Below are 13,211 nucleotides of genomic sequence, written 5' to 3' on the forward strand. Positions count from 1 at the left end.
GTGCTGTAGGTTTTCTATGTTTCCATGTTTCTACCACTGGGAATGGAAATAATATAGAGATTGCTACCCTTGAGGTCCAGCTTTTTAACTTTCTCACTATCTCTCTATATTCACTCCAAAGGACCACATTCCTTTCCCTACCTATGTCTTCTGTGTCAAAGTGTGCAATAACTTCTGACTGCTCACCCTATCCCTCGCCAATGTTGTGTATTTCCATGACATCATGGACCTTGGTACCAGGGAAGCTATATACCATTCCAGAGGCTCTTTTGCAGCCACAGAATCTCATATACACCCGTAATTATGGAGTCTCCTATCACTGTAGTCCTTTCTGTATTCACCCTTGCTTGCTAAGCCTCAAAGACAGTCCTGTTGTCACAGACCTGGCTACTGCTGCCTTCTCCTAAGAGGTCATCCCCCTCCCCAAACATCACCCAAAATAATTCACTTGTTTTCAGTGAGAATGGCCACTGCGCTATCATGCAATCTCTGCCTATTCTCTTTTCATTCCTGGTGTGGGGTGGGGTGGTCACCAAATTACCGTCTGCCCGTACCTTAAGCGGGATCATCTCCCAAAAACTCATATCGACAAAACTCTCAGCATCTCAAATGGTCCTGAGTATGTCCAGCTCCAACTCCAGCATTTTCACATGGTCAGTTGTGAGCTGCAGCTGGACAACTTCCCACAGCGAAGGCCTCAGGGAAAGTGGATACCTCCCTGTTTCCTCACATTCTTTAGGAGGAGCATGACTTTGCCTTATTTGAGATCTGATTGTTCTTAAAAGGATATTCAGGGAACCTTACTTGCACCTCTGCTTGATGAAGCATAGCATTGCAAAGGCTCAAACATCGGCCCCTCCTCTTGCAATGGTCACTCTGCTAGAACCTGCTTTCCTTCTATGTTCCAATTTTTTTCTCCATATGAAGTCTGTAAATTAATCGGTGTACATATGGAACTACAAGTTTGCCAGTCATGCCTGTGGCATACTCAACATCTTTCTTTCACAGTAGAATTCTGCAGGACATCAAGCCTGCTGAAGTATGATGCACTTTAGCTATACCTGAGTTTCAATACTTCGCACAAAATCTTTTCTGTAAACAGAAATTAAAGACAAGCCTCATGAAAATATCTTTTTCTCATCTGCATAATACATTTTTACAGAAGCTAGGCTAGACAAATTTAGGTGTCACAATGGTTATCATTTTTCATATAAAAATGCAGGCCACAGTCAACACAGATTACATGTGCTATGAGACCAAGAAAAATATCGTGGAACTTTTCAACTTCAACAACTTATTGAAATATTGAAACTTGTAGTTATAGGAAGAGAGAAAATGAATATTACTGTAACATATTACTTTTATAAAATATGACTTTTCTAGAATGAGGTAACATACACTTCTACTTCCATTATCTCAAAGAAAATGATATTCCTCACCATTCACTTGGCCGTAATTTATCTCAGATTTGAGGATTATAAAGGATGAAAAAAAGGTTGTACAGTGATATTGTAAGGATAGAATATTTCCATAATATATTCAATTAAGTAGAAATATTACAATTGTAATGACATTCTTGATTTACCTTAAAATATTCAAAATTAAACTATCTTGTTGCTGTGCACAGATCCATAACTAAAGAAAGTTATATTTTGAACGTAAAATAACTTTGCACTGAAAATTTATTATTACATGAAAGGATATCCTTAATTTCTTAAGTAGCTTATATTTGCAAGAAGCCATCCCTTAGGAACCTTTTCAAAAATTTTAAATGGTAGCATTAGAATTCTTTGTATTTTGTCGCAAGATAGGATTTATCTTTTGAGTGTGGATTTTCTGCTTGACAACTACAAAAATGATTCTGAAATGAGTAAAGCTGTCATATAAAATTAATTTTCATCAGTCGCATAAGTAATACCAAAATTATTAGTCCTTTGGAATGGATTCTTCAGTTTGGACCTATGCCCAGAATGGTTTTAACCAAACAGCTAAAAACCTTACATAGAGGAATCACAAATGAATAAGCGAAAACTATTTCTACATAAATTAAGATTACTCCAGCTTATTTAATTGGAAACTGAGATAACCGGCTTCCTACTAAAGCAGTATAAAATGGACTACTTACAATGAATTTCAGAAGTTCAGAACAAACTTAGCTTATGTATGTTTATTGAAATAGTCATGGCAAAATGTTAAATTAGTTCTCTATACGTATAACATGCGTGAGCATTACAAATATACTTGAAATCACAGCTATTGTGTGGTTAAGCATGAAACAAATCCCTCCAATATTCTTCCTACCATTTTATAATACATAACTTATATTTAGCAAATGGATCAATTAAAAACTAGAATAATATGGAACATAATTTAATAAAACTGCTTTTCTGCATTCTATGATATACACATGGAACTGCCTTTATTTGACTAAAGACATTCATATTTAGGTCATTCAAAACCATATTGATAGACTATCTGGAAAAATACTGATTTCTTGTAAGGGAACTTGACAAAAGAGCTGCAGATTAATGAATCTATAATATAGTTCTCAAATTCTACTTCCTTACGATTATGTGCATTTTATTATTTTAGGTAAATGAAATCTCACATAATTTGAACAATTTTGTTTGCAATAGATAGCAATTGTAGCAGTAAATATTTGTAGCTTACAGGAAAAACTTCATTGCATCTGTTTCCTCTTTAATTTTGCATAATTCACAAGTTAGTTACTATCATTACCTACACCTTTAAGGGGCTGACTTTAGTTCATTTTAGCAAATCAGGGACAACATTTGACATAGAAAAACTTACACATCTGAAAGGAAAACCACTCTCTGAATGTATAACTAGTAGGTGGACACACACCATGGATCGTAATGTTTTCTGCTTAAAATATACTCATTCTGTTTCAGAAACCAACTCATCATATGTAATAGCAATTAAGATGATTAACTTAATATGGCAGGGGGATAGGAACCGGAATTTTAGAGGTAAAGCTGACCCAGAAGGTTTACATGTCGATGATGTAATGTGTAATATGAATGTAAGGAAGGACAAGCCGATGATTGGGTACAACTGCAGACAGAGCAAAGAAGTAAGCTGCACCACAGAGGCAAAATTCATAAGGGTGAAGAATGCAGGACCGAAGGTGCTGTATTTAAATACGCATAGCATTCAGAAAAAGGTGGACAAACTCGTGGCACAATTGAAGATTGGTCGGTATGATGTTGTAGGCCTCACTGAGTTGTGGCTAAAAGAAGATCAATGTTGGGAGTTTAACATCAAAGGATATGCTTTGTATCATAAGGACAGGCAGGAAAGCATAGGCAATAATGTGGTTCTATTGGTAAGAGATAGAAAGAGGTGATGACGAGAGCTATCATTAAGGAAAAAAGTAGAGAGGCATCTGGAAAGAAGTGTATCCATCAGGCAGATGCAGCATGGATTCAGTGATTTCAGGTCCTGTTTGACAAACTTTCTGGAGTTCTTTGAGGATATAATGAGTACAGTGGATAGGGGGAAACAGATGGACGTTATTTACTTGGATTTCTTATGGTCATATGATCACAATCCATAATTATCCAATAGTTTTTGCTGTGTACTTAATATTTCAATGATATTTGATTAATATCATAAATATACTGTTTGATTAAATATTCTTGTTTGTTTATGTAATTCATTATGGGTTATATGTACAAAGTACAAGAATGGAATACATCATTATGGCACCACATCATATGTGCATGCCTCACTACTGTAAAAAATGAAAATAGACACATTTAGCCCCAGGCCCCTGTGTATTTCTTTCCGTTAGTTTATGGAGTTACAAAAGCATTACAGTTCCTATCTTAACTTACATCTATTGCTGATTATCACAACTTCTATTTGACTACAAAAATAAAATCAAAATCAACAAAGAGTGAACATTCCAATGAAAATTCATTCATGGAACACATGCTAAATAAACATAAAATAATCCCTGACTCCTGTCTTTGAGTCATCTTTGCTGTCTTGATATTCTAACTAATGCGCTGTTGTAGCTGCATCACAGCAAGAAGGAGGATGATGAATTTCAAAGGAGGAAGCAATAGAGCAGGGACAGGGATCATTGTCCCTCTGTTTAATAGTATTGATCCTTATGAAGAATGTGAACCCCTGCTATAGAGAGTCTTGGAGTTCAAACTGAAGGAACTCGGAATGTAAAAAGTCCAGGATCAGACTGCCATTTCTTGACATGACTTTCAGTAGTCTGGTTTGATATGTAGTCAATAAACAACAAATTTACTGATGGTGGTGAATTCACAAAAGTTGTCATCCTGAAAAAGGAGATCTTATCCAGGCTGGCTGGTGGTGTAGTGGCATCAGCACTGGACTCCGAGGCAGATAGTCCTGAGTTCAAAACCAGCCGGGTCCCAACCTGGGCAGCACCAGTATCAGTGTGGAAGGAAGGCCTGGCAATCTACTTCTGTATCTTGCCACAAAAACCCTATAGACAACTACACTATCGATAAGGTTGCCATGAATCGACGGCAACTCAACGGCACTCAACAATCAACAACATCTTCTATGGAGTATTGATAGTTCCCTCTCCCCTAAGGCAGGGTCTCAGCCAAGGATAATGAGCTAAACAGTTGTGATACTCTGCAGTCTATTTGAATATCCAGAGCAAAGGTAACAGTAGATTGAGTAGACTATGTTAGGTAGTTTACGTTTGTGCTGCAATATAAACTGAGCGACTGGTCATCAGATGCCACATACTGCTGGGATACATCACTTCAAATGGGAAGGACAGATTACATCTGCGCATCCCAATTCTGCATTTGTTGCTTTAATATATATTCCATGCCAACTCTTCGTAGCCTCTGGCCTTCTGTGTTCCCTTTAGTAATGAAGAACAGGACTATCTCCTCTAATCTAAAGAGAGACTGAGCACGAGAGAGCTATACTGCTATACTGATGGCCTCCCTCCTACTACCAGTGCCCTTTGCTTAAAGTGAAATGCAGTAGAATAAATAAATCAGAATGAGAATCAGGTTTATTATCACCAGCATGTGTCGTGAAATTTGTTAACGGAAGGGGCAGTACAATGCAATACATGATCATATAGAAAGAAAAATAAATAAATCAATTACAGTAAATATATATATGTATATTAACTAGTTAGATTAAAAATAGTGCTAAACAGAAATACAATATAAAAATGAGGTAGCGTTCATGGTGAGACAGTGTCCAAAGCTTCAATGCCCATTTAGGAATCGGATTGCAGAGCAGAAGAAGCTATTCCTGAATCGCTGAGTGTGTCCCTTCAGGCTTCTGTGCCTCCTTCCTGATTATAACAGTGAGAAGAGGGCATGCCCTGGGTGATAGGGGGGTGTCCATTAATAATGGACACCGTATTTCTGAGGCACCGCCCCTGAAGATGTTTTGGATACTATGGAGGCACATTATTGTGGTAAATTTATAAGGTCTATATGTACATGGATTTGTGTATGAGTGTGGGTAGCAGTGTTAATATTGTTGATATGTATGAGTGCCTCAGTTGGAGATGGTATCAATGAGTTGATTTGACATTACTAGTGATGTTCTGATATTTCCGCCTGTGTTGCTCCAATGTCCATGGTATGTAACACCTTGAGGACAGGTAATCAGTCACCCCCTGCTTTGCTTCACTTGTGGCTGCACTCATGGGCTTCTTGTTTGCCCTGGCTCAGAAGATATCATGACCACTATCCACAGAAACCATTATGTTTGCTGCTGTATGACTTTGAGGGCTAAGTCCCTGTTGTGACTGCTGCAATGAAAATGTTGGTAGCTAAATTAATTTCAGAGTGCATCGTTAAGGACTCCTGCTGCTTGCCTTTTAAGGAAGTGCTTGATAGAAAAAAAAAACTAATGCATGTTTATTAAAAGCCAAGCTGGTGTGGGTTTATTAAGCAATGATTATTGTTCCAAAAAAGAGCACACTAACTTCCAGACATAAACGCATTTGATTTTAAACCAATTTCAACAAACAATTCTCCTTCATATATAAAAAACACTATGTCTGAATGGTGAAACCTGACAGAACTCTGAGATGCAGAGGAATATAGGAACCAGAATGCCTCATTTATGACCAATTACCACGGAAGTACACCAAGTAATTAGGACATCTCAGAGAACATTATCTTTTATTGCTGGGGAAATTGAATGCAAAAGTAGAGAGATTATGTTTTGGTTATTTGTTGCTCGTTGATGGATGGTGACGATATCTTCTGTGCCAGGGCAATGAAGAGAAGCTTCAGTCACAGAAAGCAAAGGGAAGAAAAGCTTCAGGTTACATTTTTTCCCTTCCCTTCTTTATATCAGCTCAGGTGGAACAGTAGAGATACCAAGCAGGATAGTGGAATGCTCCTCTTGGAAGGCAGGAAGATCTACAGTGTCCCTGACGACTACAACTACGAGAAGTGCATCCAGTGACAGCTTCTAACAATCCGCATTAAGGAGCTGGAGCTGGAACTGGATGAACTCCCGATCATTCGGAAGGCTGAAGGGGGTGATAGATAAGACACATAGAGAGGTAGTTATAACCGAGGTGTAAGCCACAGGAAAATGGGTGACAATCAGGAAAGGGAAAGGGGTTAAGGAATACCCGTGATCAACAACAGATGTATCACTTTGGATACTGTTGGGAGAGGTTAACTTCACAAAGGAAATTTACAGTGGTTGAGTCTCAGGCACTGTGACTCAGAAGGGAAGAGGGGGAGAAAAAGCATACTGTGGTGATAGGGGATTCATTAGTCAGGAATTAGACAGGAGGTTCTGTGGGCAAGAATGAGATTCTCAGATGGTATGCTGCCTCCCGATGCCAGGGTCCAGGATATCTCGGATCATTCTCAGTATCTTTAAATGGGAAGCTGAACAGCCAGAAGTCGTGGTCCATGCAGGTACCAATGACATGGGTAGGACAAGTGACGAGGTTCTGCATAGGGAGTTCAGGGAGTTAGGTGCTAAGTTAAAGGGTACAACCTCCAGGCTTGTGATCTCGGAAATGCTACCCATGTCACGTGTGAGTGAGGCCAGAACTAGGAAGATTATAAGATTTACTACATGGCTAAGGAGTTGGTGTAGGAGGGAGGGCATAAGATTTTTAGATCATTGGGATCTCTTCCAGGGAAGGTGGGACCTGTACAGAAGAGATAGTTTGCATTTGAACTGGAGGGGAATAATATCCAAGTGAGAAGAGTTGTTAACGCTGCATTGTGGGGTTTAAATTAGAGTTGCGGAGGATGAGAATCAGAGTGCCACAACAGCTGGTGGAGAGATTTTGAGGCAGATGTTGGTAAGACCTCAGACAAAGTTAGGAATCAAAATGTTGAACATGGTGAGACTAGTGTCCTGAGCACTCTATATTTCAATGCAAGAAATATTGTAGGAAAGGTGGATAACAGTGCTGAAGATGAGGCAGCTGGTTTACAAACAGAGAAAAAGTAGAGGCTGTTGATAGGGCAAAACTGCAGTCAGTAGGATGAGTTGCAATGTAAAAGGCAGACAAAACTGAAAAGGGTGAATAAAGGACTTAATATTTGAATGTGCAGTGTATGGAATAAGGTAGATAAACTTGTAGCACAGTTGCAGATTGGCATGTATGATGTTATAGGCATCACTGAATCATAGATGTAAGAAGATTATAGCAGAGAAATTAATGTCCAAGGAAACACATTGTATTAAACATATAGGCAGGAAGGCAGAGGGGGCTGCATTGCTGTGTTGGTAAAAAATGAAATCAAATCAAGGTGATATAAGGTTGAAAGGTGTTGTATCATTGTGGGTAGAGCTAAGGAACTGCAAGGGCAAAAAGACCTTGATGGAAGTTGTGTACGGACTCCCAAACAGTAGTAAGGATGTGGTCTACAAATTACAATGGAAGATAGAAAATGCATGCCAAAAAGGCAATTTTACAATAATCATGGGGGATTTCAATGTGCAGGTAGATTGGGAAAATTAGGTTGGTGCTGGATTCCAGGTGGGGCAATTTCTAGAGTGCCTACAAGATGACTTTTTAGAGCAGCTTGTGGTTGAGCCCACTAGGGGATCAGCTATCCTGGATTGAATGTTGTGCAATGAACCAGAATTGATTAGAAAGCTTAAGGTGAAAGAACCCTTAGGGAAGGTGATCATAATATGATAGAATTCACCCTGAAATTTGAGAAGGAGAGGCTAAAGTCGGATGTATCATTATTACAGTGGAGTAAAGGGAATTATAGAGGCATGAGAGAGGAGTTGGTCAGAATTGATTGGAAAAGAACACTGGCAGGGATGACAACAGAGAAGCAAAGGCTGGAATTTCTGGAAGCGATTCAGAAGGATATATACATTCCAAAGAGGATGAAGTATTCTAAAGGCAAGATGACACAACCATGGCTAACAAGAGTATGCTTTGGGCACTGTTGAAGTGCAACAAATGTTTGAAGTACAAATGTTGTCCTAGATGGCATTCAGTTTCTTGAGTATTTTTTGAGCTGCACTTATCCAGGCAAGTGGAAAGTATTTCATCATACTCTTCAGTTCTGTCTTATGGTGTATAGCCTTTGGGGATGTTGGGGGATGAATCATTCACTGACTTACTTATATATTTCCTTGCTTGCCTGTGAATTTGGCTTACATTTCAAGTGCATATCAAATGGTCTAGTCAAATCAAAAATGACACTGCGTGACTGACTTTCTGCTAAAACTGCATTCCTCTGTTGAACTTGGAGCAAAAGTAGCAGGTCAGGGCATGAGGACAGTATATCACAGCTTATGTTGGTGAAATTCTTGCCCCTGCACTCTGTCAGTATTTTTCAGATTATGCATCAATCTGTTGACATGAGTCATCAGGTTTCTCTCTGCCATAAAAGCATTGCCCCATTTCCACATCTGACTCAAGACAACTCATAAATGAACTTATCAGCTTTGAGGTTGTAGACTGAGCAACTGTACTTATAAATCTTCAGCATCACATCCAGCAAAATTTTCTTGTTATTAATTGATGTATTTTATTATGAACATTATAGATACCCCTTGCACAGAAAGATTTTTCTTAGCAAACTGTTCTCTTGCACCCAAGCTTCCACATTTTCCTTTAGAGCTTTAGGTACCAAACTATAGCAGGAATAGTGCATTCCAATGTTATAGTTTATAACCTTCCAATGTTACAGTTTTCTCATGGAGATTCACTGCTGTTTTACATTTAGGCATAAATTGAACTATACAATTACAGGTGAGGAAGCAGAACACTAGTAAATTAGAACATATATATTGTACATATATTATGTATATGTTCAAGCTTTTCTTTCATTATGGGATACCAAGGGATGTTTAATGCTGCAGTATTACAATTGTTGAATATAATTAATTTATTTGTTGATATTCACAAATACCCATGTGTCAGATTTCATGAAATCAGAATGCAAACTATTATTAGTGCCAAGTGTCCAATCATTAGAGTTGCGATATAGCAGAGCTGAATTCCTTTGTGCATTCCACCTTAAAGGCTGAATGTTATGTGAACAGTTATCAGTGATATACCAGATAAGGGTTAATGGTCATAGAATTATAGCAGCTTAAGTATAAAAAAAATTGAATATTTCTATTGCATTATTCAGTGAAAGTCTTATTTCCTATCACATTGTGCAGATGGGTGCCTCTCTTTGAAATAAAATCGTCAGTATAAAAACATGCCAGCTATAGTACCCTAAACTCATGGTTGTTGCATTCAGTTTTTTTTAAGAGACAAAGAGGTCTTAGTTGTGGTGATTTTAATAGGAAAGTAAGATTTCATTAGAGAACTTAGTTACATTCACAACCATATTAATGTAACTCTGGATGTGGAATTGGATCATAATGCATCTTGGCAGAAAGCAAAGGTAAAGTAATAGAATTAATAAATTAACTTTCCACATCTGATAGCACAAGAACCTCATCCCAAGAAAGGTACTTTCAAACTACCTTGCATGTTTTTGATTCAAAATTAAAATTAGTTCAATTCTTCTGTGTCCAGTATTCCAAGATGTACAAGGATTGGTGTTCCTTACAAACCAATAGATTTTTAAATTTATGAAAGACACATGCAGCTTGCAAAGGCAAAAATATTCATTCCAGCTCCACAAGATATATTTAAGACCATTATTGGGCCACCCCTTGTTCTGTTGCCTATAACTTCACTCCACCCAATTTCACTTTAGGACGTTAGTCAACGATTACACAACCCAATCTTATTGCCATATCATTTCTTTACCTAGAAACCATGACAAGTATCCACAGCTTGATGATAATAAATAAATGAAACTAGCTGATCAGCTTATTATATTGCTCCTGCTAGCATCTTTTGACATGTGTATTGTGTGCTACAGCCACCTAATGCCCCTATGTGGCCAAGAACCAATTACTATATGTCATTGTTCTGTGATGAATAATCAGTACATATAAAGTGGAATTATTTAATTTTCAAAATGAAATGCAATACTGTGTTATTGTTTGAACAAATCAATAATTATAAGGTATAATTAACACTGCAGGATAACAACTGTAACAAACCACATAACAATAAGTACCATTGATGTTGAAGATAATGACTTACATATTGTCATGTACACGATTTCTCCATTCTTCTCTTTTCATCTCCTTCCGTGCCTCCTCCTCTGATGTGATTGATGTTGCCACCCGCAAGGTTGGCTCCAAAGGCTTGTAGCGCTGTTGCAATACTTCAGCAGTATCGCGGAAGGGACCCTGACAGGTACAGGATAAGGTAAATGTTTTATTGTCATGTTTTTTGACACATTATTGATGACTGAGGAACCTGTGCGTCTGTGTAAGTGCTGCAAGCTTCTCTATTGTAAATTATTTATAAAAGTAATACCTTTTGATATACAGTTACAAAGAACATGAAAGTTGATAACATTTTGTTGATAGATGACAATTCAAAAGTGTCCAGAGCTGGGCAGAAAGAGAGTTTGTTCTTTAAACTGGTAATCAATATTATATTCAGTTAAAATTATTTGCAAGTAATGCAGAATGGAGATGTGAAGCTGGGCACAGTTGTTAAGCTTTGTAATTTACATTTTAATTACTACTCAATGTAATCACACTTTCTTCCCTTAAACCCCTCTCATTTCTAAATAAGTTTTAATTTCACCAGGTAGAATGGTCACAACTGTAATATTCTTTAAAGATACTAAAATAAAGTGGCAGTTAATGTCTGAAATTGGGGTAAGGCTACATGTAATGGAATTAGACAGGAACATGCAAAGGTTTATTGGGAGAAGATGTTTACAAATAAAAGGACATCTGGCAAGTGGGAGGCTTTTAAAATGAAATTGGGAGGGTTCAGGCCAGCATATACCTTTTAGAGTGAAGGGCAAGACTGGCAAGATTAACTGGTTCACAGGGAATACTGAGGCTTCGATTAGGAAAAAGAAGGCATATATTAGGTGCAGGGAACAAGAGAATCTCTTGAAGGTTACAAGGGATGTAGGGGTACACAAGAGGGAAATCAGAAAGGTCAGGTGGATGTGAGATAGGTTTAGTAAATAAGACTGAAGAACAATGAAGTGCTTTCAGTGGCTGATTATGGATCACAATAAATCCCATCTTCCTGGTACATTGGACCCTTTCCAGTTCATTTATTGCTCATATTGGTCCACAGATGATGTCATAGCCACTGCACTCCACTTCACTCCATCCTGTCCCACCTGGAAAATGGTGCCTCATAGGCCAGGATGCTGTTTATTGACTTCAGCTCAGCACTTATTACAATCAAGCCTCAGATGCTGGTGGGTAAACTGTCCTTCTGGTCTCAACACCTCTCTCCGTAATGAGATCCTGGACTTCTTGACAGAAAGGCCACAGTCAGCCCATGTTGGCAGAAACATCTCTAGCTTCATCAGGCTTAACACTGAGGCTCCCTAGGGCTGTGTGTTCAGCCCATTGCTGATGCATGACTGCATTGCTAGATCCAGTTCAAACGGAATCATCAAGTTCACTGATGACACAACAGTCGTAGGCCTCATCAACAACAACGATGAGACAGCATACAAACAGGTGATAGAGCGGCTCTTTGAATAGTGTGAGGATAACAACGTGAACCTGAACATGGACAAGACTAAAGATATGATTGTGGATTTTAGGAAGGCGCAGGCTGACCACTCCTCACTACACATACGCGGCTCCTCTGTGGAGAGAGTTAGGAGTTTCTGGGAGTGCACATACTCAACTATCCCAGCTGATCCCTCAACACCACCTCTCTAGTCAAGAAAGCATAGCAGCACCTCCATTTCTTGAGGTGATTGGGACAAGTGAAGTTCTGCCCAATGAAGCAGTGGAGGCTACCTCAGTAGATAAAATTTAAGACAAGGTTGGATAGATTTTTGTATAGTAGGGGAATTAAGGGTCACGGGGGGAAAGCAGGTAGGTGGAGGTGAGTCCATGGCCAGATCAGCCATGATCTTATTGAACGGCAGAACAGGCTTGATGGGTCAGATAGCCTACTCCTGCTCCTACTTCTTATGTTTTTATGTTCTCCCCCACTGCCAATTTTAACCAAGTTTTACAGGAGCACCACCAACAGTGTCCTGACCGGTGTATCACCACCTGGTAAGGAAGTGCAAGGCATCTGACCACAAGTCCCTTTAAAGGATTGTGAGGACTGCTGCCAGGATCATCAGGTCTGTCTTCCATTATTAGAGATATTTATCAGGAGCGCTGCATATGCAGGGCCATTATCATTGTCAATGATCCTTCCCACCCGTCTAACAATACCTTTGACTCCTACCATCAGGCAGCAGGTACTGTAGCATTAGGTCAAGAACTGTTAGGATGGGAAAACAGATTCTTTCTTTTGGCTGTAAGACCACTGAACTCCCTGTCACTACGTAATTATCTTATCATATGGCCATAGAAGCACTATGCAGTTTACTTTTAACTTGTATCATAACACATCTGATTGTTTGTTATTTGTGACAATGTAACACAATATGTAATGTGTGTGATTTACATATATCTACTGTGTTGTGCACCTTGGTCCAGAGAAACGTCATTTTGTTTGGTAGTATGCATACTGTATATATCATTAGATGACAACAAATTGAACTTAAACTTGAAAGTCCTAAGAGATCCTATTATTATATTAAGAGCAAAACAAATAACCTGGAAAACAACAGAGCCCCTGAAAGATTAATGTGGTTATCTAGCTGTGG

At 38.6% G+C, this 13,211-nt stretch overlaps 1 protein-coding gene across 2 annotated transcripts in view; it reads right to left on the minus strand.

The window, feature by feature from the left end:
- The window catches only part of spata17 (spermatogenesis associated 17), a 267,057-nt gene that overhangs the window by 172,014 nt on the left and 81,832 nt on the right, over positions 1-13,211 (minus strand). For both annotated transcript variants that reach the window (XM_073050818.1, XM_073050817.1), the window contains exon 8: positions 10,598-10,746. In XM_073050818.1, the coding sequence (XP_072906919.1) occupies positions 10,598-10,746 (149 nt within the window). The remainder of the gene's footprint in view (positions 1-10,597; positions 10,747-13,211) is intronic.

Source organism: Hemitrygon akajei, chromosome 7, assembly GCF_048418815.1.
Source record: "Hemitrygon akajei chromosome 7, sHemAka1.3, whole genome shotgun sequence".
In the NCBI taxonomy this organism is placed as follows: domain Eukaryota; kingdom Metazoa; phylum Chordata; class Chondrichthyes; order Myliobatiformes; family Dasyatidae; genus Hemitrygon; species Hemitrygon akajei.